General features: G+C 46.8%; 1 protein-coding gene across 1 annotated transcript in view; it reads left to right on the top strand.

Annotated features, from left to right (window-relative positions):
* plxna2 (plexin A2) overlaps positions 1 to 24,526 on the top strand; it is a 166,215-nt gene that overhangs the window by 122,214 nt on the left and 19,475 nt on the right. Inside the window, exons 15-22 of the mRNA XM_070967634.1 lie at positions 526 to 662; positions 2,133 to 2,300; positions 3,600 to 3,693; positions 11,304 to 11,543; positions 11,952 to 12,095; positions 12,651 to 12,885; positions 14,731 to 14,873; positions 16,192 to 16,460. Coding sequence (XP_070823735.1) covers positions 526 to 662; positions 2,133 to 2,300; positions 3,600 to 3,693; positions 11,304 to 11,543; positions 11,952 to 12,095; positions 12,651 to 12,885; positions 14,731 to 14,873; positions 16,192 to 16,460 — 1,430 coding nt within the window. The remainder of the gene's footprint in view (positions 1 to 525; positions 663 to 2,132; positions 2,301 to 3,599; positions 3,694 to 11,303; positions 11,544 to 11,951; positions 12,096 to 12,650; positions 12,886 to 14,730; positions 14,874 to 16,191; positions 16,461 to 24,526) is intronic.

The following is a 24,526-nucleotide window of genomic DNA, read 5'->3' as shown; positions in this document are numbered from 1 at the left end:
GGCAGAGGAGCAGCTTAAACGATAGCGCGTGCATTTAGTTGTTTTTAAATTGTTGTTTCGTGCGTCCGCGTACACGCGTGTGTGCTGCTCCATGTGTGTTTCTCTGTATGACGGCCTGTCTGCTTGGATATTTCTCCATCTGTCTGTGCGACGGCGGGCTAGCTGCCTGCAGCTGTAAACACTAGTTATTTTCAGACCGTCTTTAAAAAGCTTCACTCAGACACAACCCAGCAATGCACGACTCACAGGAGGAGGATCTCTCAGGGACTCTAAGAGCTCCTGGTTTTATCCTCTTCTCTCCCACCTGCACTGCACTCCACTGCCATCGGCCTGGCAATATGATCAACTGTAATTTGCAGATCTGTGATAATACATGAAGGTTTCAAGAGGTACCAGAGAGATGCTGCCTGTTTTATTGCAGAAAATATCCCTTCGGCCTCGTGCTTTGTCCTTTCTTTCTGCTCCTCCAGTTCGCTCTCAGGGTCTGTTTTAACCCTTCTGCCTCTGCATCTCTCTGTTTTGTAGACTCCCACAGTCACAGGTCTGTCCCCTAGCCGAGGTCCAGAGTCCGGGGGCACCAAAGTAACCATAATGGGCGAGAACCTGGGCGCCGGCAGCAGCGTCAACGTTCAGTTTGGGAACCAGACATGCGAGTTCTTTGGGTGAGACTTTCCTCTTGCAGCCATTTCTACAATAAAAGTAGCCCATAAAGTTTAATTTGCTAAAACAGCATGATGATTAACACAGATTTTTCATGCTGAAAGGCTTTTTATTGTTCTCGCGCACAGATATTAGGAGGCAAAACCAAAGCGTTCACTATGAATGTCGACAGTTGTCACCTACATGACCGCAGGACGCAGCTCATTTGTCTTCGTCTTCTGTCACACTGCCTCCTTTTCCTATTATCTTTCTGTATTTTATTTTTGTATTTGCATTTTGAAGCACCTGAAATATTTATGCCTCGAACATACAGATAGCAGCCCAATTCCCCGACTCAGTGTTTCTTTACCTTTTTGCACCTGCGACATACATCACTGTCAGGAAATATTAGATAGACGGCGTGCTGTGAGCAAAAGGCAGAAGAATAAAAAAAAAAAAGAGCTCTTGTTCCTGAGATGATGTGGATTATTCCCATTAAATAAGCTGCTATATTTCATGACTTTCTCGTTTGTTGTTTTTTTTTTGCTTGATATTACTGAGAAATCCCCCAGGGGGAAGCCTCTCTCTCCCTCTCCCTGTCAGAAACTTATGTAAATCTTAATAAGGTTTTGATGACCTACTGCATCAAACCCTGTAATAATAGCTTCCGGAAAACCTGCTGCTCCTATGGATCTTTCTTCTTCTTCTTCTTCTTCTTCTTCTTCTTAATCCTTTCTCACAGTGTCTTTCTATCTGTTCCTTCATCTGTTCTCACTCTCTCATCTCTCACTCCCGCGGTTCCTTCCATCTCACTCCACTCGTTTCCTCCTTCCCTCTCTCAGTTGCTGTAGGCATCTAAGCCCCTCCACTGTAGTCAGACTGTAATGTTATAAGGTTGAGGAGTCAAGCAAGCTGTAATGAGATATGAGGCTAATTACTGCTTGTGTTTCTTCCTGGCATGGGAGGGGGAGGAGGGTGGGGGGCCGTTCTACAACAAGCTCTCCTCTGCTAATGAATTGCGACAAATTCAGGGGGTGGGCAGGTAGAACATGGAGCCATGGAGAGGGGAAAGCTCAGAAGCATGCATGATAGTGCTGGAGGTAATGCTCATGTGTTGCGCGTACAGACTTGCGTGCATTGGGCCATTTGCACCTTTGTGCACTCGTGGCCGCGTCAGAGAGAAGTCTTAGGATAGTCTGAAAACTCCATATTTACAGGTTTGTATTACAAATGTCTTCTAAGAAGTAATTAGAGAGCTTACTTATTTTTTTCTTTAGCACAGAATGACAGGTTCAGTTGTTTTCTTCTATCTTCTATCGCAGTTAATTACAGAGCAAGGCGGCTGGTACAAAACGCATAATATTTTGTGTTGTTGTAGGTGGTGTTTATTGCTCATCATCATCAGCTCTTTGTTCAGAAAATACAGTAGAATTAATAAATCATGCACAGAGGCTGTCTTTAGTTTGACTTCTTCGTTTCTTCTTCACGTATAGACGGACCATGACGGAGATAGTGTGCTACTCTGCCCCCTCCCTGTCTGGCATCGGCCCGGTGCAGATCAGCGTGAGCGTGGACCACGCCCAAATCAGGGAGAGCCTCACCTTTGAGTACATAGAAGACCCCACCGTCCAGCGCATTGAGCCAGACTGGAGCATCGCGAGGTAAAGTCATGACACTTACAGGGTGCTACTGCTCCATGTACGCTCCGCGCAGTGTTCGTGTTATTTTATCCACATCAATCCTGAGCTTCTGTCACCCAGACTAAGGAGCCAGCCAGTCCCAGCCAGTGGCAATAAGCAGACACAAGTCAATATTGCACTTTCAATTACTGTTCGCTTCTCTTCCAATTAGTCTGGATCTGATAGAAGTGCCACAGCTCACAGGCTGGAGAGCACGGCCGCTGTTCAGACTGAGATTCTCCTATCGAATTCAGTGTTGATCCATCTGCGGAGCATCTTCGGCGGAGAGAGAGACGCTGTACACTGTACGCTGCTAATTAAAAGGAAGAGAGGGATGAAGATGAAATCGAGGCTTTGTGGAACAATGTGCTATCAGAGGTGCGAGTCCACGGCAGATGGCCTGGGCTTACAGAAGGAGCGAAGGGGACACTGCAGCAGGACTGTGATGGCACAGAGGGACAAGAGGGGGAATGAAGAGAGACAGGCATAGAGAAAGACGCCATGTCTTTGTCTGTTCTTTGTATGTAGATAAATACTGTATTTAAACTGCGAGCCAGCGGCAGTCAGTGTGAGTCTTAGCCTCCACAGTAGCCGAGTATATAATTTAATGAGTCTATAGACAGCACAAGGTCTATCTACAGTAACTCGTGATCCACCGCGGTTCAGTGAACCCACAGCCTAATAGCGCAGACCCATCTGACATTTATTATTGCCAACAACTCCTGCCTGGCATCTTTATGCAGCACGGCACAACAGCAAAGACAACAAACATCAACAACCACCCAAACAGCTGCAGGGAGAGCCGCGCATCCAGCAGTTTCCCTCCCGCTCTGCGTGCGTGTTTTGTTTGTGCTGCTGTGTTGTGAAGCCCAGGACCACCACTGCATCCTTACATGCCTGAGCTGCCGTGGTGTTTTCAGAAGCCGAATCTGCACCAGTTGATTGTAGCAAGTGAAGTCAGTTAAAAAGCATCTCTAATCATCCTCCACTCTAAGGGCTATTATCTCCCGAAAGAAGGCGAGGATGAAAGCCGGTTTGATGCGCTTATTTTCGACTGATGGTGGATATTCTGAAGAGGTGCATCAGGGCTAGAAAGTTTAGTTTAGAATTGCTTTTGTGCTGCTTTGTTTCTTTGGTCTTTCTTCATTTATCCTCCTCTCTCTATTACTTTCTTTCTTTCTTTCATTTTTGTTCTCTCCACTTGAATTTTGAGAAGTGAGAGGACAAACATGATGATTTAAGCCTGTGGGGTAAACTGTGTCTGCCTGTGTTCTTCCTCAGTGGACACACTCCGTTGATGGTGACAGGGACCAATCTGGACGTGGTTCAGGAGCCCAGGATCCGAGTCAAATACGCTGGCCGAGAGTCTGTCAATGTAAGAGCCACCACGCTGTCTTAACCAAAGAGCTGGTACAGAGTGCACTCGCTGAATACACTTACTGCATACACATGCTGCAGAATTCACACTAACTAGGCCCTGCCTGACTCACAAACACGGCTATACAAGCAAGCTAAGTGATGTTTAGCTTGGCTAGAAAAGTACTATCTCTCCAAACAGCCCCTCCAGCTTTCTACGCTTCCCAGTCGTCCCCGTCGTCTCAAGCTCTCCAACGAGCATCTGAATAATGCAGCCGGCAGTGAGAGTGGTCTGCATGCTGTATTTAATTAAGAGGTTACCCTACATTTTCTGGGGGGCTAAATCTCAGCTCCGCCTCCTAACTGCTAAGCCCTGTTGTGTCTTACTGTCACACTAGTCGTGTTTTCGCTAAAATAAAGTTTTCAAAGTACTGTACATGCATATATTTTGAAGTAATAGAGCAAACTGAGAAAAGGGGTGTGGGTGGGTCAGTGGGGGGATTGTTGGAGGTGTGCATGATCAGCGGCAAGAAGTCTCCTAATGGGTTTCAGTGGAAGATTAACTGTGGTCAGGAGTCTTTGGTCAGCATAAAGAGCGCTTGTATAATCAAAGTCTTGGCTGCGGGAAATCGTTACAAATTGTATTTGAGCCCCCGTCCTGTGGCTCCTTGTTTAATTAAGAGGATGGGATTTCCTCTCCGTGGTCTGGGGAAAGGTGGGGAGATCAGAGGAGAGGACTAAAGGGGAGAGGCGCCGGAGAGGAGGATGTGAGAAAGAATAGAGCTCCGTGCTGTGTGCACAGCGTACTGACGACACAAACACGCGCTGTCACACAAATCCTTCCCAACATTTTCCTCCTGACCCCTTAATGCAAAGCAAGTACAAATTATTGTACAAAAGTAGCACAGTGATGAACGCATGCAGCACCAGCTTTTTTTTCCTTTTTAAACTCAATTAAAGTAATATTATAATACACCACCAGTTTCACACAGCTCATTGAGATGCTCCCATAGCATGAGCCACACTTAAATTATTAATAATAACAGAATTATTAAATGATATTTAACTGGCTGAATATAGGCCAAAGACACCCTGCACATATGTAAATGCAAAATGTACCATAAAACATCAAAATATGCAAGTTACAGCTGGTTTCCAGGATGTTCAAAAGAAAAGGCAGACCTTACACATCGAAGGTACCCTGCCAACGTTAGCTTAATACCATTGAGCTGCATAGAGCTAGCGCTAATATTAAGTGTCATATTAGCTGACACCAGCGCTCTGGAGAGAATGCATCCATTTTTGTTTAGATTAAAACTAAAATTAGAGAAAAGTCCAAAAAATAAACAGAATTCAGATTTTCTCAATTCCAAGCCTGGTAATCATCTCCTGACCCCTAACAGTATTATCTCTACGTCGGGGTCCTGACATCCAGCTGTGAACCACCGCTTTCAGATGCATCCGGCAACATGACAGACACCCCCTGCACATACACACTCATTCACATGCTAAATACATGTGTTTACTGTGCAAAGCAGTTGGCTCACGCTGCAAACGGTCACACACATTATACTCTGGTGTATACAGCAGCCACATAAATCTCATGCCTCATTTATACAATCCGAGGACAGGTTGGTAAGTACGCTTGCATGCATGCACAAAAGCGTCCTCAATGCCACGTCTCGCTTGTAGGATTCTACACAGATTTGTCCCAACATGCCTCCTCCCCCCTCTGCAAGTCCAGCATCCCTTCGCTGACATTAAGAGTCTAAAACTGGCCTTAAATGTCTGACTTGCTTAGTGAAGGTTCCTTTACTAAAAATCACAACTCTGCCCTGGGCTTTTTGAGCTGCGCTGTTTCCTCACGGAAGGACAGCTTCCCTAAAAGGTCTCTGTGAATTCTGAAACCCCAGTAATTACGAGTAAAAGACAGATCTGTGGTGTTTTATGTTTGGAGAGGAGGAAAAAACACAGTGAGAGACTCCTGCAGACCTGGCGGAATGGGATTTGACTCGTGTGTGGGTGCCGCACCGTCTGATTTGTCAGTTTCCAAGGCTTTGAAAGAGAGTTGTTCATCTCCACCTTGCCTCGTCTCTCCCAGCTTCCCACCTAGCACCTCGCAAGAGAAACCCGTGTCGCTGTCTTGATTGGCCCCACAGCCACAGAGAATGAATTCTATTAAATGCTAAGGTTACAATTACCCATCCTTCATCCCTTTTCCCCCTCCTCTGCTTCTTTCCCCTTTTATCACTGGAGGAAGGCAAACAGCAGAGCAGCCTATAGCAATAAGAGCTGCTGTCTGTCAGCCAGCCTTCAAATGATCACCTGTCTCCCACTAAATTGCTTCTCTTCTCTCCCTCCCTTGTGTCACCTGCACAGATTCACAAAGAAACCGGCAGAGAGAGAGAAAAAAAAAAAGGACAATTTTCTTTGTGAAATGCTCTCTATCTGTCAGCGGATTCACAGCTGAAACATTTATCATAATCTTGATTAAAGTTAAAAGGGTTATTTTCCAGCTCCAGAACATTTCCCCGTCCCAGAAAGATTTCATCTGCCGTGTGCGCCGCACTTAAGACGCCGGGCTGAGTGTCAGGCTCGACACATCAGGTGCACGTGCAGCTGCTGCGGATCATAGGAAGCGTCGGGCATGTGTGTGCCCATCACGTCTGGGCCAATCAGGCTGATTGTCTGCTGCACTGAGCACTAGAGGCGCACATCATTACCACGCGCAATCATAGTGGACCCTCAGAACTTACAGTTTACACGTCCGTCATGATTTTGTATTCGAAGCTGTGTGTCCTACAGCAGCCGACGTCTCAGCATCGTGAGTGGCTCGTTGAATCATCGCGCCATCATGAGTGTCCACACTCTGGAGGGCCGCGACTGTTTCCTCTTTGACGTCTCTGTTTTGTAGCTGCTGTGTTGACTTTAAGGGAAGAAAAGCCACTTGTTAGCACGCGCAGCCGTGCTTACGGAAGATGTTTGAAATTAGTCACACCCTCATCGCAAGACATCCGGCGGATGATTTTCCGCAGCGTGGCACACATCTTCAGGGGAAATTAAACTACTGGCTCTGGCGCCGCACCACGCAAACACCACGCGGATCATTTATGGACGGATCTGAGCTGAAGTTAGAATTAATGCCAGTATTAGCAGTTGGCTGGAACAGCGGGCAGGCAGGAAAATAGACACAGTGTAGGAGTAACAAAGTACAGGAACAGCGAATGACTAGCTATCGAATGTTATCCCTCGGATGACCTTTGGCTCGGTGACCCTTCACATTTCTCCTACGCACAACTCCGCAGCCAGTCCATCTTATCCTCGCTTCCTCTCTCGCTCTCTCCCTCTGCCTCTCTCACCACTTCCCTGGCCAGAGACCTTTGAATGCTTGAGTGGGCTGTAGCTGCACAGTAGATCATGGTAATGTATTCAGCCAGAGGGGCTGGAGTGTTAGTGCCTTAAAACACCCTGGCTCTGTCCAACACTAGAGAAAGAAGACAGATGAGGCCAAGATTCCAATTATTTCCTCTATCTGTTGACCTCAATTCACTTTATCAATGCTGAACAATGTGTGGCTTCTTTCTCCATGTGGCCTAAAGGACTGGATGTACTATGGTGTACTTTATATTTGGCGATATACAGGATGTTGTTTTCACTGTGAAGCAGATGAAGTGGTCAAAACGAGTCCAGTAATCCATATAGATCGTTTTGTAGTGTAAACAGAAGGCAGTATACATTCATAAAAAGTACTTACTATCTATTTATTAAAAGGCAGAAGTCATGCAAAGAGTGATTTGAAATACAGCCATTTATTGCCCCCAAATACCCCGTTTTCTTTATCAAATCCCACAATGCCCCATTTACCCGTCACTGTTTACCCTCTCATTGCTTTGGATTTACACACGTCACGCTCGCTGCCGCGCCGCATCGGAAACTTCATACACGATAGCGGCACTTTTCCATCCTGACAGGATTCAGCGAAGGAAAGGATTTATTTGAGGGGGGAAAAAAAAGAGTAAGAAGAGAGAAAGTGAGGACAGTGTAGAGGGAAAAAAAAAAAAAACAGTATCCATCTCCGGCAGAACAGATGGTAGTCAGAGCCGTAGTTGACTTGCAAATGCCTCGCTGTTCCAACGTGACAGTCACGAGGGTGCTGCCGGAGCATCTGGGCCTGTCTGTGGAACGTGTCATCATGCCAACAGGAAGAAAGCAGAATGTATCAAACTTAACGTGAACTCTTTCATCCATTAAACCTTCAATTCCCATGTACCGCTGTGGAGAACGCGCCGCACGAGTGGGTAAAAGAGATTCACAGGATCTTTTCCGAATGGAGTATGAATTATGGCAAACAGAAAACATTCATTAATGAATTATCCACTAGCTTATCTACAAAGCATCGAGTCAGCGCTGATCAGTGCTATCACACGCTGTTGGGGTAGCTGTTATGTTGCTGTGAGTATGTACTGCGTGGCTTTCATTTCATTTTTAGGACAATGCTGCTCGAGTTGTGTTAGTCACCTCTGACTCACAGCGAAGTGACGCCCATGCACACACGCACCCTAAACTTGGTGAAAGTATGTCAGGAGTCCTATCTGCAAGGGCTTATCTCCTCGCTCTTTTCATGCACTGCCACTGTAGCTTGTAAAGCATGAATTCTAAAGAAACATGTCACAAGACCGAGGAAAGCTACCGAGGAGCGCTCAGGCCTTGCAGAGCAGCTGCAGACTGGCAGAGCTGCACTGCAGTATATGCTGCTGCTGCTGCTGCTGCTGCTGCTGCTGCTGCTGCTGCTGCTGCTGCTGCTGCTGCTGCTGCTGCTGCTGCTGCTGCTGCTGACGGTTGTGATGTTGGAAGCGTCTTTCTTTCGCCCGTGAGCCTGGAGCGTGCAAAAAGCACATAGAGCTGATTCGTCGATGAATTCAGCCGATCGACAGAGCCCTTTTTATTGTTTTCTGACATTTAAAAAGCCAAAGAAGTTCAATTAATAACTAAATAATCGGTAGCTGCAGCCTAAAGTCATACACGCAGTATTCCCAAGTTCTCGAATCAGAATTTCTTCTCACATGTAGATTTAATGCTCTACATCAGTGTTTCCCAACCAGGGTTACGCGTACCCCTAGGGGTCTGTGAGCACACTGCAGGGGGTGTGAGGAAAAATTAAGAATTTATTTCCAAGATAATAAAAAACATTGTCCTTCATTTCATAAGTCCGTCAATAAAATGGTTCGTGTGCGCTATGACTTGTGTCCCTGGGGAGACAGTGGGAACCTGTTTACCTGCAGGTAAATATGGATAAATGGCTGAAACATCCAGTTGCTGTGGATCCAGGAGGGGGAAAGGAGCCCGCCGACAAACGCAAGAAAGATGCCAAACCTAAACCAAGGCAGTATAGTGAAAACTATATTTTATATGGATTCACTTCTACGTCAAAATCAAAAAAGCCTCACTCAATTGTTGAAGAGCTCATTCTCCCTGCAGCAGCGGTTATGGCTGAATTATGATTGACAAGAAAGCAGCTGATATTTAATTTTATGTTTAATTTGAGTTAAATAAGAAGATAATGCCTGAATTTTAATTGTTCAATTTAGGAAGTTGAAATAAGATGCCTTGCGTTGAATATTCAGTTGTGTTATGGTCATGAGCCCGTATGAGTGAGGGGGTACTCATGGTATGACAAAAAGGCTCAAGGGGTACTCCAGACAAAAAAGGTTAGGAACCACTGCTCTACATGACAAAAACACACACCGGTAGCATGGATACGTCCTGCAGCAGGGCGCCAGGCGGCCCGCCGACCATCCTCTGATTCACATTAAAGAAACTGATTCATACTGGGAAGTTTTTGTGTGTTTATTCCAATTAGTCAGGGCTGTGCAGAGGGGCGGATATGCCAGCTTTATGGGACGGATGAAGCCAGAGATGCTCAACTTGCTTTGCCCGGGGCCACTTTTGCCACATGACAGGACGCCTGAGGCCAGTTCATAAACAAACATTCATAATATTTACCAGAAAAAATGAATAAACATTAAAAGGCTCCTAACTCATCTTTCTTTGGTATGTTCAAATGAATTAACTACGAGGATTGACACGAGGCCGAGATGACAGATAGATCAGATGTCTTACTGCATCTAATATCTGCGTTTTAAACGCTGTCGTGACATTTGAAAGAGCTCATGCAACAGTAAAAATTCAAGTGATCACATGATGGAAGAGGTTCCAGCTTTCGTGATGCTAGTCTTCAATTGCTCCTGTCCCAACGTGTCTGAAACGTGTTGCTGCATCAGATTCAGAATAAGCAGATATTTACAAAAATCAATGAAGCTGGTGAGCTCAAACATTAAATATATTGTCTGTGTTGTTTTCAATTGAGTATATGTGAAAACAGGATTAGCAAGGTATCACATTTTGTCTTCTTATGTTTTACACAGTGTCCCAATGGTTTTGGAATCAGGACGTTTTAAAGTCTTTAAAATGTGATCAACTAAAATCCAGTTTCGGCTCTTAAATGCAGTAAAATATCTGATTTATCCATCATATAAGCCTAGTGTCGATTCATGTGCCAAATTAATTTAGTTAAAAGGTTAATAAGGAAGGTGAGTTATGGGCCTTTTAATGTTTATTCATTTTATCTGATAAATATTAGTGTTTGTTCCCAAACCAGCTGCCTGTCACTTTGCAAAAGTGGCCCCTGGGCAAAGCAAGCCTGCTTTATATTCTGCGTCCAGGAGAAAAGTAAATAAGGAGACCAGACCCTCCCTCCACCCATGCAGCCTCGCTCCCGAAACTCACCTTGCACCATGCTGGCAAAATACAATTGGTGTAGCCTGCACAGAATGAGTTTACATCGATCTCCTCTGGCTTGCTCCCGAGCAGCAGACAACAGGTAGGAGGCGTGGTAGTCGCTAGCGTTCACTGGCTTTGATGATATTTACCTCTAATTAAGTTTCTTCCCCAGAGAGAGAGCTGGGAGGGAGTGAGAGGAGATAAAAACCTCTCTGAGCAGAGTGCTGTGCAGCAATCAATCCTCTCTCGCCTTCCCTCTAGAGCTGAGCCGGCGAGGATGGATGGAAGACAGGTCTCTCATCTGGGAAAACTGGAGAGAAGTAATAAAAGAGCCATAGCTCAACCTCTACCTGAGGAGATAGAGGAGCGTTGCCTCCATCCTTTGTGGTTGTTGTCCTCCAGTGTTTTTCAGTGAAGCAGCAGCAGCAATTTATTTTCGATTTTATGGAGGCTTCCTCTCCAATAAAGATGGATTTAATGACGGACAGTAAATCCTTTTCTCTGAAAAGAACGAGGGTTTTATAGGCCAATTATTAGGCCGCAGAGCTCCCTGCAGGGTTCATGTTAATACCAGAGCGTTTCAGTTAAGATCACACTTAAGGTTATAACAAACAGAAGGGCTTCGCAGCAGATCAGCTTGAAACTTTTGTGCTGGATGCGTTTTATTTTGGAGGCAGAGGACGAGAAAACCAAAGCCTCTGTCTCTGTTTATCCTCGATGACTGAGTTGCATCTTGTTTGATTTCAGGCTATCATAGCATGATGTGCAGAGTGCATCCCCAGCAGCATCTCAGAAAGTGGATTTTCTCCCTGACATGCCTTTCCCCCTGTCTTTATTCATCCTCCCCAGGTGTGTAAAGTGTTGAACACCACCAGCATGAGCTGCTTCGCTCCCTCCCTGATGGCAGAGTACCATCCCAGTTTGGACACGGTGAAGCACGCAGACGAGTTCGGCTTCATCTTCAACAACGTCCAGGCGCTGCTGGTCTACAACAACACCAACCTCCTCTACTACCCAAACCCTTACTTTGAGCCCCTCAGCACCACCGGCGTCCTGGAGCAAAAACCAGGCTCACCCATCATTCTCAAGGTACAGGAAATGTAGAATAATGTGCATTTAAATCAACAGGTTTGGCACTGAGTCTCCTCTTCTAGCGCCTTCTATGGTTGCTTTCTCTGGACATCATCTTTATGTGATTTTTTTTTCTGGTTTCAGTAAGTCTTGTAGCTCAAAATTGAGGAATATATTTAATTTTTTTTGTCCAGATTGCCAGCTGTTCCCACTTATGGCCACTGTGAAGTGTATCGCCTTGTTTGATCTCAGTATGGAGTCATATTTGGCCGCAGCTGTGCCCAAACCTCGGGATCTAATTTACAGTGTATTTAGGGCGCATATTGGCTTTGTGGGTCTGTAAAATTGTCTGATCTTCGTTGAGCCATGTGTTTGAGGTTCTCCTCTTAATTTCGCACCCTGCTGTCCATCTCCACGCACCCACAGGGCAGAAACCTGGTTCCCCCGGCGTCAGGAGGGGTGAAGCTTAACTACACCGTGTTGATAGGAGAGACTCCCTGCTCTGTCACCGTGTCTGAGAGCCAGCTGCTGTGCGAGCCGCCCAACCTCACCGGACAATACAAAGTCATGGTTAGTACGGGCAGTGGCCTGTCTGTGCTTGTGTGTGTCGTTACTGTCTATCTTCCCAAATTTCTCTCCCACTCTGTTTCCATCTACCCCGTATTTGTGATGTTTTCCTCATGATAGTTGGCCTCTAAACTCCATTATTCGTGCTCTCATCGTTGTTCATTCAGCTGAAGGAAACAGGTCAAAGGGAGAGCAGCATGACTGTGCTCTAGCTGTCAAAAGGTTCTGCCAGAATCCACTGCAATTATTTTTAGTTGCCTGCCCGCTTATTGAGTGCTAGCCCCGGACTATTTCCCTCTCAGCGTCGGCGTGTAGGCGTGTGTTTCCGCTCAGCATCAGTTTCAGCACACAATATTTACCTGTGTTTTGGCAGGATTTGTGAGACCTGGCGTATGCACTGCTGTGTATCAGTTGTCATGTGATATAGATCTGGTGATTGGATTTTGTGGAAACGTTAGATGAAGATGCGTCCTCCCTCTGTGTTTTAGTGTTACCGAACTTCTAAACTGCACCGATTTGAGATGATCTGTGATGATGTGTGTTCGCGTCCCTGCACAGGTCCAGGTGGGCGGCCTCCACGTCTCTCCTGGCGCGGTCCACATCATGTCCGACAGCCTGCTGACCCTCCCGGCCATCGTCAGCATCGCCGCCGGCGGAGGCCTCCTCCTCATCATCGTCATCCTCGTCCTCATCGCCTACAAGCGAAAGTCGCGTGAAAATGACCTCACCCTCAAGCGCTTGCAGATGCAAATGGACAACCTGGAGTCACGAGTCGCCCTGGAGTGCAAAGAGGGTTAGTATTTTGAATATTATGGTCAGCAGACCAAGTGCAGCCTATTGTTAGACTTCAAATTGCAGGGTGATTACTGCATGAGTCTACTTTGCTTGGAATATCACATTTGTAGCCAGTAATTTTAGAGGCTGCTCTGTCACTCATGTAGTTAAATGGGGTTAGTGAATGCATTTCACATGTGCAGACTGTCATCACATAACAGCCATAAATATGTATTTGTGCATGTAGTACAGTAAGTAAATAACTGGTGATCTGTGTGCGTTAAATAATGCAGCAAAGATTTCTCCAAATCTGGGTCAGTGAGTCATCCTGGTTATACTGTATATCACAACACATAGATTAAGGCAGTTAACCCTGCATGTGACCCCTCTCGTCACGCAGTGAGTCCTTGCAGTTCTCAAGTTTGCATGCTGGGTACACGCTCGCGCACAAACTGACACTTGAATACAGAGTTTCTCATTAGAGTAACCCCAACCTCCTCCCAGCGAGAAACACATTATGCTTAATGCATTTTATTATAGTCTTAACTGGAGGGGTAATTCCACGCTTATCTTTTTGTGCAGTGTGTGTGTGTCTTTACACCTGCGTCTGGTTGAGTATGTGTTTGCACGCCTGAAGTGAACAGCGAATGCCATTAAGCGCCTCATCCCACGTTGTCAGAGTCGCTGCTACAGTCCGGAGCACACGGCTGCTTTGAAACTCAATCCTCCCTTGTGGTTCAGGGTTAAGCGAGGGCGCAGTTGTCCATTTGACCCTTTGACCTCCTACCCAGAGGGAGGACCTCAGATAACCTCAGGCTGACCTCCAGATAACACCGCAAACAGCTGATCACCAAGAGAACTGTGTGTTTCCCACTGAGTTTAATATGGATGCTTTCAAGCAAACACTGCTGATTGGCCCCCGGTGTCATCATTGCCGCCATTATAGCCAATCACTGTGAGGGCAGCGTTGAGGTTTATGTTTGACATTGTTCAGGGGGTTTCATCAGCCAGAGAGGACCTTATTATTTATCCCCTCCAGCCACCTGATCAGCTTTCACAGTGTTTTTGTGCAGTTAAAAAAAAAATAGGATCCTATTGCAGCAAACTTCCAGAATGGTCAAATGACAGACAGACGGACAGACAGACACACCGAGCAGGCAAACAGGGGGAATCAGTCACACACAGGCAGCCCTGGGAAAGTAGAAGATTAATGTTTTAACCATTAGCAGTGGCCAGGAGTGTAGTGCCCCACGGGCTGGATTTAGAAGGGTACCTGGGTTCCTCCTTATGAGTATATACTCCCCATGTGTGCCTGTGAGCCCGTGTGCTGGCGTGTAAACCCAGGAGTCGCCAGGGGGCCGGGGGCCAGGAGGTGAGGGCTAAGACGGGTTTTTAGGGGACTGCTGCTGCTCCCGTGATAGGCTGCAGACGGGGGAGCCTCCCCAAGGGCGGCGAGGCAGCTCAACAGAGCCGTGGGCCCGAACAGGAGTCAGTCAGGATGGAGCCAATTAACTGGCGCTCACCTGCAGCCTCACACTGAGATGACACACACTCTTTGGGGCCTTAGCTACAGCCAATTTACCGGCTGCTAGATAAAAATGAGCGAGAAAGGGAGGTGTGTGTGTGTGAGAGAGAGAGGTCTGTGTTTTTTTAAGGGAGGGATGTGAAATATTGAGTTTCTCTGACATGGAGACTATCTCGGGCTTTAACTGTCAGCTTCATCATAACGGTGGTAAACACCGTGAAGATGAGAGGGATCCACATATTTGGTCCTCGGGGATTAAAGGATGGTTTTACTCTTACGCTGTATGTCTCAAGTATTCCCTCCAACCAGTCTCTCTTTCTTGTCCTCCTTCTCTCCCAGCCTTTGCAGAGCTGCAGACTGACATCAATGAGCTGACCAGTGACCTGGACAGAGCCGGCATCCCCCATCTGGACTACAGGACATACGCAATGAGGGTCCTCTTCCCCGGCATCGAGGATCATCCCGTCCTCAGAGAACTGGAGGTAACAAATGACAGACGGAGAGCAAGAAAGAGGGAGGCTGGAAGGAAGACGTAAATGCAGCAAACGCGATAGGAAAGGGCAAGAAAAAGTCAGAGAGAGAGATAGGGAGAGAGCAGCCGAGTGTGTCTGCCCTCAGCGCTCTCCCTGCAGGGTAACCTCCATAAGCAGCAAAGTGCTCGAGGGGGAAAGGATACCAGTGTGCCACTTATCCTTTCTACCCTCTGGTCTCACACACATATAACCCGTCATGCTGAGCAGCATGCGCACACGTATATGCACCTCACATGCAAGCCCCCTCATGGAAAACAGGGTCCCAGCACATGGCTATTTCATCCACCAGCGGCTGCAGTATGAGGGGTAATGAACTGAGTAATTCCCAATCCTCAGGCAGGACTGTGGGTTCCTCCATCGCGGGGGGGGAAACTGGCTGGTTAACACTTTTCACTCGTCTTCATGGGGCCAGAGTGGTGCTGGGGAATGAGTTCATTTTATGTGGAACCCACAGAGTGGAGTCCAGAGGATGAACCTATCAGGGATAAAGAGATTCATCACGATAGAGGTGTTTGTCGGTCGTGGAGGATGGGATCGGTTTAGCAGGCCTGGTTAGGTAGAAGGGTGTTGGTTCAGGTCAGACTAGCTCTGCAGGCCAGAGGTCACATCTCAGCACAGTGATATTCAGTAAGCTGCATCGGCTAGACTTTTGGTGGGTTTTTCCATCAAAAGGACCCAAACTGGATATCTAAACTTTTAGAAAAAATGACCTGCACTCAAACACAAAGTGAGTTTTGTCACTTTGGGATTGTCTTACCCTGGCAAGTTATTTGACATTTGATTTGAAAGAGAAATGGCAGATAACTCGGGGTACAATGCTTTTTACCCGACGCAGGTCAATAATTGATTAAGATCTTCTCAGTTACTCTCCGTGAGTGGGAACTTCTGTCTGCCTGGAGTGAAACATGAGTGAGGCTTTTGGTGCCTTTGGAAAAATCTTTATTCTTTGTGAGACAAGGTCAAGATGAAAGTGGAGGAGCAACAGTCCTTTTCAAACTCATTCAGCTCATCACTGTTGATTCGCCGGCAGGTTTGATAAGAAAATAATAAATGGGAGATAGAGATGTAGGGCAGCGACCAGCAGCAGCAGCTTCAGTCTGCCAGCAGCTCCTGCCTCACAGCAACCCCGAGGAGACACAGCACTGCAAGTACAGAAACACAGGAAACGCAGTCTGCTAGAGTTTTATTAGTAAATTATTACCTGACTTTGTGATCTCAATTAGTGCTGGAAACTAACCATCGCTGCTCTCCTCCCTCCTCCTTCCAGGTCTCAGGGAACGGCCAGCAGAACGTGGAGAAGGCCCTGAAGCTCTTTGGCCAGCTCATCAACAACAAAGTGTTCCTGCTCACCTTCATCCGAACGCTGGAAATGCAGCGCTCTTTCTCCATGAGGGACCGCGGCAACGTGGCCTCGCTCATCATGACGGCCCTGCAGGGGCGCCTGGAGTACGCCACCGACGTCCTCAAGCACCTGCTGTCGGACCTCATCGACCGCAACCTGGAGAGCAAGAACCACCCCAAGCTGCTGCTGCGCAGGTAACGCAGCGCACGTTGAGACAAATGCGCTGATAGGTAGTGATGTTAGGCCTCGGCTCAGCTGGTGCCACTAAATTTAAAAGTATTAGTTAAGATTTGCAGATTTACAGTAAAAGTCTACAAAGAAAAACGTTTTAACTAATTAGAGTCTTGGGAATAGTTATTAGACCACCCTTGTTTTCTTCAATTTCTTCATTTTAATGCCTGGTACAACTAAAGCATGGCCACCAAAGCATGGCTCGAATGTTCTGGTTCTCCATCCAGGCTTTAACTGGACTTGCCATGTGGCAAGGGGCATTGTCTTGTTGGAAAATCCAGTCATTCGAGGCAGGAAAGAGTTTATCAGCTGATGGAAGAAGACTGCTTTCAAGAGCAGCCCTGTACATTACCTGGTTCATTCGCCCTTCACACAATTGCATTTGTCCTGTTCCACCCATACTGAAACAACCCCAGATCACCACCGATCCACCCCCACGTTTTACTGTAGGGTGGTTTGTCGGCTTCTCCAGGCTTCCTCCTAACCAGTAAGTTGGCTGGACTGAGCATCACTCAAAATTGGATTGATCACTGAAGAGAACCATGGCCCAATCATCAAACAGTCCAATCCTTGTGATCCCTAACAAAGAGTAACTGGCCTTCCTCTGCCTTTCCTTGATGAAGGGCTTCTTCCGTGCCCTGTGTGACTTCAGACCAGCTGCATTTTGTGTCGTGTTCATTGTATTCTTCAGGTAAGATACCTTCAGTGGTATCAGGCATTAAAATGAACAAGAAATTGAAGAAAACAAGGATGGTCTAATAATTTTTTCCATGACTTTATATTGATGCTATTGCTCCTTTTTTGACGTCGAAATGATTAAAAAGAAGAGGAAAAAAAGGAATTAACATAAAGTAATGGAATCAAAGTTATTATACACAATCTTTGTGTGTAATTTGAGGATTGAGGATTAAGAAATCCCTTAATCCTCAGTAACACAGTGCGATCTACAATGCTGTTTCAGTCGCTTGATTTGATTAGTGTCAGTCAGAAGGATGCTGTATGTGCATTCATACGTGATCCTGTGCCCAGAGGATAGTCACGCACATGCTGAAGACCCAGTCCTCATTTAAGAACGTGTAAAGAAGCGCGAGGCTGTAGGTGGATGCTGATGCATATAGACAGATGAGTGGGGATTGATCTGGAGCTGTGTGCTCTTCCCTCTTTCGCTCGTGGGCAGATGCGTTCTGATTGTCCCCCGTGTTCTGGCGCAGACGCTTCGCAGTGAGTGAGGCTTGTAATGAGTACTACAGTACATCTAGAGTATGCTGACATAAACGCCACGCGCTGCTCACATCATGGGAAACCTCTGAGTTCGATGCATAATTCCGTATACTCTCTCGCACGCTGTCTCTCCCCTGGTCTCTCTCAATGCAAATGTCAGTCTCACTTATCCTCCAGACTCGGGCTCCCTATAAAACATTCAGTAGCGGTTCAACTTAACTATTTTTTTCCCTCTCTGTGTCTCCAGTGTACATTGTTTTCCGGGGGAGTTGGGGTGATGTGCTGAAACTTTAAACACCTGCTAAGTCCTTGCCCGAGTGTCCTCAGTTGCTTTGGTGGCTCCGAACAGGTTTAAAGGCTGAAGATGCAGACCGAACAAAGCGTCGTTCTGTGCGCAGGCTCTCTGAAAGCCTGGATGCTCCATGCACGATTTTGATAACGTGTTCATGACAAATAAGCAGATAAGCAGGGAGAGCCGACAGCTGCTGTACGGATGTTATTGTTCCCTCAGTGTCCGTCCATCCTTTAGCTATACCTGCTTATCCTTTGAGGGGCTGTGGGACAGCTGACATTGGGCAAGAGGCGGGACAGGACGAGCCACCTGCCATTCACATTCACATTCACTATGAGCATTTTATATCGGGACTGAACGGTTCAATATCGTCATAGGAGCCAATGCTGACGCAATTTACTATCAGATGTTGGACTGACAACATTAATCCAGCTTCCATTTCTAGTTAACTTATTTGTTGGGGTGTTTTAAAAGTGTAGATGTTTATTTCTTGACACAGTTCTTCTAATTCGTAGATTCACTTTGACAGCGGTGCGAAGGAGCTGTCAGCTTGCCACTTTTGACCTCATGTATGGTGGTTAATAGTAGTTGCTAATGCATCGCTATGCACTTGATTTGTTTTTTCAGAACATTAAAGGAGCTCTCAGAGCCATTTGCACTCCCACAGTAGTTTGTATATGCAGCCTGCTTAACCCGCAGTTCAACGAAATTGCTTTGGAAAGCAGTTAAACTGAATGCGTTTCTGTATATGTTTTGCTCTTGTAACAGCTACAGCCTCATGTCACCTCAAACATAATACCAACAACAATAACAAAAGTGAAAAGAGCTCTGTATGAGGACATCAGGCATCAGGAGATCAGAACTGAAAAAGTGCATCTCTAGAGTCCGAGTCCTGCACACAGAAAGACAGACAGCTAACCGCTGCCCCTCCGTCCCACCCTCCCTCCCTCAGTGTATCTACGTATTTGAAGAACCCACATTAACAGTCAGAGTACATAACCGCCAGACAGAAAAGACACAGAAGCAAACAGAGAAAGAGGCGAAAGACAGAAGTGGACTCAAGTGACACGGCATCAAATGGGCCCGGATTAAGCTGTTATTTCACATGACAGCGGGGCGCCGCGTCACCCCTAAGTTTTCATTATCCACTCCTATTAGGAGCATAGTGGTGCGTAATCCTCGGGTCCTGCCGCTGCAGCCTGGAGGGTTAAACGTCCTATAGTTTTTACGTTTCACTCCCCGTTTTCCTGCAGAATTTAAGGGATTATCGATTTGACATGGCTCTTTGCTGTTGTTGTCTTCCTCATCGCCTATTTAGAAAGAAAGCCGACAGTCAAGCCAGCCGGCTGACACACACACACACACACACACACACACACACACACACACACACACACACGTGTGTCTGCAGTGATAGTGAAATTGAGCACGTCTCAAAGCAGTGATTGTGTCGGTGCAGGGCGCACAGAGAGGCTGCTGGGCTCCGCTTTGTTGCCATTTTCACATGCAGTTGTCTTTTCCATCAGCTCTCCTCAGTCCATTATCACATTTAATAGGATGCTGAAATGATTATGTTGGCTAAGACCTCCGTATGTTTCCTGGTATCAATGAATTAGCAGCATGCAAACAGATCCTTTTTTTAGGTGTCCAAATGTGTCAACTTACATGTGTCTTTGTGCGCTCTCCTGATGTACTGGTGCAGTGAATAAAGCTGTGCTGGCTATACTGGAATCCAGTGTGCTTTCAGTAGATTGCTAGTGGTAGGGGTCACTCTGATGTTCTTCTAAATGAATTATTAGTGAGCTTACAGTCTCTGGTCCAAGTTTACATGGATACAGAAGAGAGCCAACATACAGGCCGCACCTCCAGGTCAGCCAGCCCTCTTCCTGTTCTCATTTATATTGCAGCGGGTTGAAAGTGCATCCCAAGACATGTTTGAGTCATAGCGAAGAGCTTTGCTCCTCTCGCTTCGCTCGGCTGTCATTGAATTCTTCCAGAGGGGAATATGTCCACAAGCAAGCGTGCTCGACCTTTTAAGAGAAAACCATAATCACACAGGCATTGCAGACGAAGAAACAGAAATAGTTCCATCTGTCATTTTAGCATGCCATCCTCCTGTTCCCTCAGTGACCTGCTGCAGTAATCAAAGTTTAATGAGCAAAATGGATCCAAATGGTTGTTTGTTAAAGGATAAGGCTGTGGATGTTCTATATGTCTGCAACAAAGCGGAGTCAGACAACTTAACAATTTGTGTTTGAAGTTTAAATGGGCGCTCTGTGGTGTAAGAGTGTGTGAGCGAGTGAAGGTAGAGCGTGCGCATGGTGCAGAGGGACGCAGCAGCTGCACAACGCGGTCGCTCCAGCAAAGCAAGGCGCCCTTAATTATTGAGCCCCGTTCTCTGCGGTGAGCCCCAGTGATGGAGCACCATGCCATCACCAGCCACAGCGCGGAGGCAAAGGGGAGGACAGGAGGGAGGAAGAGAGGAGAAATGAGAGCGTGGAAGAGCAGTGGAGGAGCGGGATTCAGCCAAGGAATTACAGTTAAACAACTGATGGACGTGTTAATTCAGCAAATCGAGCGGAGGTCGTGAGCGCTTTCCGCTGAGTGACGTGGGCAGCGTGTTCAAGACGCCGCATGTAAACTTGTTCTGCGATTAACATGAACACTGCGTCACTGCCTGCATCCAAAATGCCTTTTTTCTGTATTCCTCTCACACTCTCTGTCTCTCACATGGGCAGATTATCTCCTGATAGCATTTCTTTTCATATTTGAGTGTTTAATTGCTGATGTGCTATCTGTACTTTATTGGGAATGATAATATTAGATGGACTTAAATCGGTCTACAGCCACTACACTCTCAGCTTTAGAGTCCACACTAAAGATACGACTTCATAACTTCAGATTTTTGATAAAAAGCAATGAGGAATGTGGCGCTCTCACCGAGTTTGCAGGGCTAAAGGTAGATGGAATCAAATGGCTGATGGTTAAAACAACATCCCTCTTCTTCACTTAGTTTAAGAAATAATATGGTCTTTAAGCCTGGGCTGTCTATGCAGCAGACAGGCACAAATATATTGAAAGTGGTGCTCCAGGAGAAGAGAAAACAGAGAAATGGGCTGTGTTATTTATATTCTTGTGTTAGTCATATTCATGTTCGTTTGCACATACGACCCACATTGTAATGAAGCAAAGCTGCTTTGAAAATCACCAAAGTTTCCTTCGAGAGCCTGCCAACATCTGATGGCTGCATTTGCTGACCTCGTGGCAGCTAATACGCTTACAGTAGGTCGTAAATAGCGTATCCATTTCACTTGAATGGCGTTCAGTTTCCATTCATTTGAATTTCTGTCCCTTCCCTGAGCGGACTTGAATGGGCTGAAGTGGTCTGTTACAGAGCGAAAATGGATGCATGTGAAAAGCCTCTTGGCAGATTAAGCAGGATGGAAAACAAATCATTGTCATTTATTTGTGGAAGTAGTTAACCGCATGATAGTTACAGAGAATGCAGTAAATGTGGCGGGCATTGGCTCGTGTCATTGGCTGAGGATGATGGTGGCCTGGGTGTGTGTGTGAGTGCCAGAGGGCAGTTTGTGTACATTATGCTGTAGCTGCTCTGCGGCACGTACTCCTTTTCCCATTCTGCTTGGCTAAGTGCTGCCATTTCACCACCCAGCTCACCAGTCCAGTGAAAACATTACAGCATGTACAGTATCAGATAGAATATCCCCCGTCAGCTAAGTTCCTGGAATCCCGTTTGAAAAGTGCACTTGTGCTGCTTCCTCTGCGTGTTTTTCAAGGAAACTCTGGTCTCTTTGGTATTTAAAGATTTCAGACGCCTCCCTCTCTCTTTGTCTCGATCGGGGAAAGATTTCAGCTCGCAGACACTTACATTCCCCTAAAAGCTTTTTGAAAGCCATTTCTTAGCTTTGACAACGTGTTTGATTCCCTCACTCTCCGGCGCGCTAAGTGTAACCGATGCTGCGCCTCGTGGTGTTTGCATTAGCGAAATATGTTAGCGCCGTACCTGTCCGGCGCTCAGGCCAACCTTTCCAGCAGAGAGGATCCTGATGTCTGCTGTTATTTCACAGCACTGCCCCCCCCCCTCTGTGCCTGTCCATTATTACTGAACTTCTCTTGTGTTTGATGACCCCCACCAGAACATTCTTGCACAGCCACCCACTTCTTTCACACATCTTCTCTCTCTGTCTTCCTCTTAAGTTTTCTTTGCCGCAGCCATTCTCTTCACCCAGTTTCTTTCTCCTCTTAATAACGTTCTTTTAATGGAATCACAGAACATTGCTTCTATCACCTTGAGACTTTTCAATCTTGTATTATTTTTCTCCTCAGCATTTTTGTAATGAGATTTCCGCCCATGCAGAGCAATGGAGTACAGCGTTATTAAGAGAGCGAGTATTGTGTTTGGCATTAGTTTCACTGGAAGACATTCCACTGCTAATATAGCCCCCCCTCCACCCTCGCTGCCATTAGGAGACCAGAGATGGGGGGATGCAAAGCCCCTCTTAAACACTATGTGGGATAATGAAATCCTGATGTTCATTAATGAAACTCAATTAATAGAAAGAGGGATTGGAGGCAGATGAGGAGGAGGACAAGAAGGAGAGGAGGAGAACAAAGTGCCCCCCCCCATCCACATTCAAAAGGAGAGATATTAAGGGGGAGTCAGCACAGCCCCCACAAAAAAGGTTTTATTTGACTTCCTTCTTTGGGACTTGCTGAGCTTATTAAAATGCTTAATAGGTTCCATTAACTTCGAACACATTCAAGTCTCATACAAGCTGGGAGGGGCGCATGGTAAGCATGAGGTGGAGGGGCGGGGGGGTCAAAGAGAGGTGAATTCTCGCAGAGGAAGGAGGGCAATTACAGAGGGATTTGGGGTATTGTCCAAAAAATCCACAATATATTTAGGTTTATTCAGCGTGACAATACAGCCGCAGGCAGGCGCAGCAGCTCCTGATTCCTTCACTGTGCAGCGTTGCCAGTCGGGCTTGTGGATCTTTCTTTCCGTGTGTGTATGCTCACCTGCATGTTTGTATGTGTCAGACTGACAAAGACTCATACGTGCATGAGCGTGCCTTCTCGAACTGATCTACATCTCACCCCTTCACCTGCTGGCACACTTCAGAGCTCTCCATCCTCTCGACCAGCGGAGTGGCCAGCAGTCCGCAGGTTTGCGCAGGAACGGCCTCCAGGCATGGGAGACGACTCTGCCACACGTCATCCAAAGCAGAGTCTAACCTCTGCTCCGCTGTCCTGCAACTGGAGCAACGTTCTGCATTTGCCTGCGAAACAGAATGACAGACAGGATGTCTCACTCTGTCTCAGTTTAATGAGAGGGGAATGACTGACACCGTCTCAGTGACTAAAATGTTAGCTGTTGTAGCCTCCCCTGGCTCAGGCAATCCCTCTGGGACTACTGCTTCGGTCCCAGACTCTTGCTTATAGCCCTCAAACACGACTTAACGCAATTATCTCCGTAATAGTCATAATCTCCCTTTAGGTCCATTCAAAGCCTGAATAGGTATAATCATCCCCAGCACTATTTAGCTTGGAGGAGACGGAAGCCTTCTAGCTTGTTTTTAATACCTGGCTGCTTCGATTCCGGCTAATCCCCAGTTCAGCACAGTGCGCTGTAAGGCCCCTCCATCATATACACCAGAGTAATCACAGTAATTTCCTGCTACATTAAGAGGGTCATTTTTTTCCCCAATACATCGCCATATGAATTGGAAACGCTCGTGTACAAGCTGGCGGAGCTGGAGATCATTCACGGCCGTGTGACAATCACAAGCTGCCACACTCTTGCAAACAGTCTATGGGACGCCTTACCACGGCTTCTTAACTTGTGATTAGCGTATGTCGCAGCAGTGTTAAGAGCTAGCAGGAGTGATGACGGCGACCAAAAGCTGGCTGGTAGAAAAGTGCATTTCCAATCCGAAGCAGTTTGGTTTTGGCGTCTGCAGGCAGGCTCGTGCGGACGAGGCGAAGGAGCAGGGCGGGAGCGCTCTCACAAGGTGGGAGCTTCCTGTTGCTATTCACCTCAGGTGTCTGTCCACATGAGCTGCTCGGAGCTAACCCTTTCATCTGTGCTTCTGCTCGTTAACCATTCCCACCTGGCTGTTTGCTAGTCTTTCTTTTTTTTAAGTCTAACTTCTGTTGCTGTTGTGTTTCGTGATGGTGCTAATGAGGCAGGGGGGGATGTTTGTCTGGCATTCAGAGAAAGATACGAGCAGGAATTATAAAAGAGGTGCACACAGTCCTCTCGTGTGCTCTGTGGTAGAAACAGTCGAGAGGCCATCGCACACTTGTGTGTTTTCATGCCCAATCAAGCCCAGCGGCAGGCTGCACCTCCATGTGCGATTGACTGGGAAGGCAGAGGGCGGGGGTGGGGGGGTAGCGGAGGAGGAAGAGAGGAAATGAGAGGAGAGGAGATCGTTTTGGCTGTGATCAGGCGTTACCTGGCTGTGACAGCACTCGTCTCTCTCAACAGCTGAGGCT

The sequence above is a fragment of the Chaetodon trifascialis genome, chromosome 8 (assembly GCF_039877785.1).
Source record: "Chaetodon trifascialis isolate fChaTrf1 chromosome 8, fChaTrf1.hap1, whole genome shotgun sequence".
Classification (NCBI taxonomy): domain Eukaryota; kingdom Metazoa; phylum Chordata; class Actinopteri; order Chaetodontiformes; family Chaetodontidae; genus Chaetodon; species Chaetodon trifascialis.
This window is presented reverse-complemented; position numbering and strand designations above follow the sequence as displayed.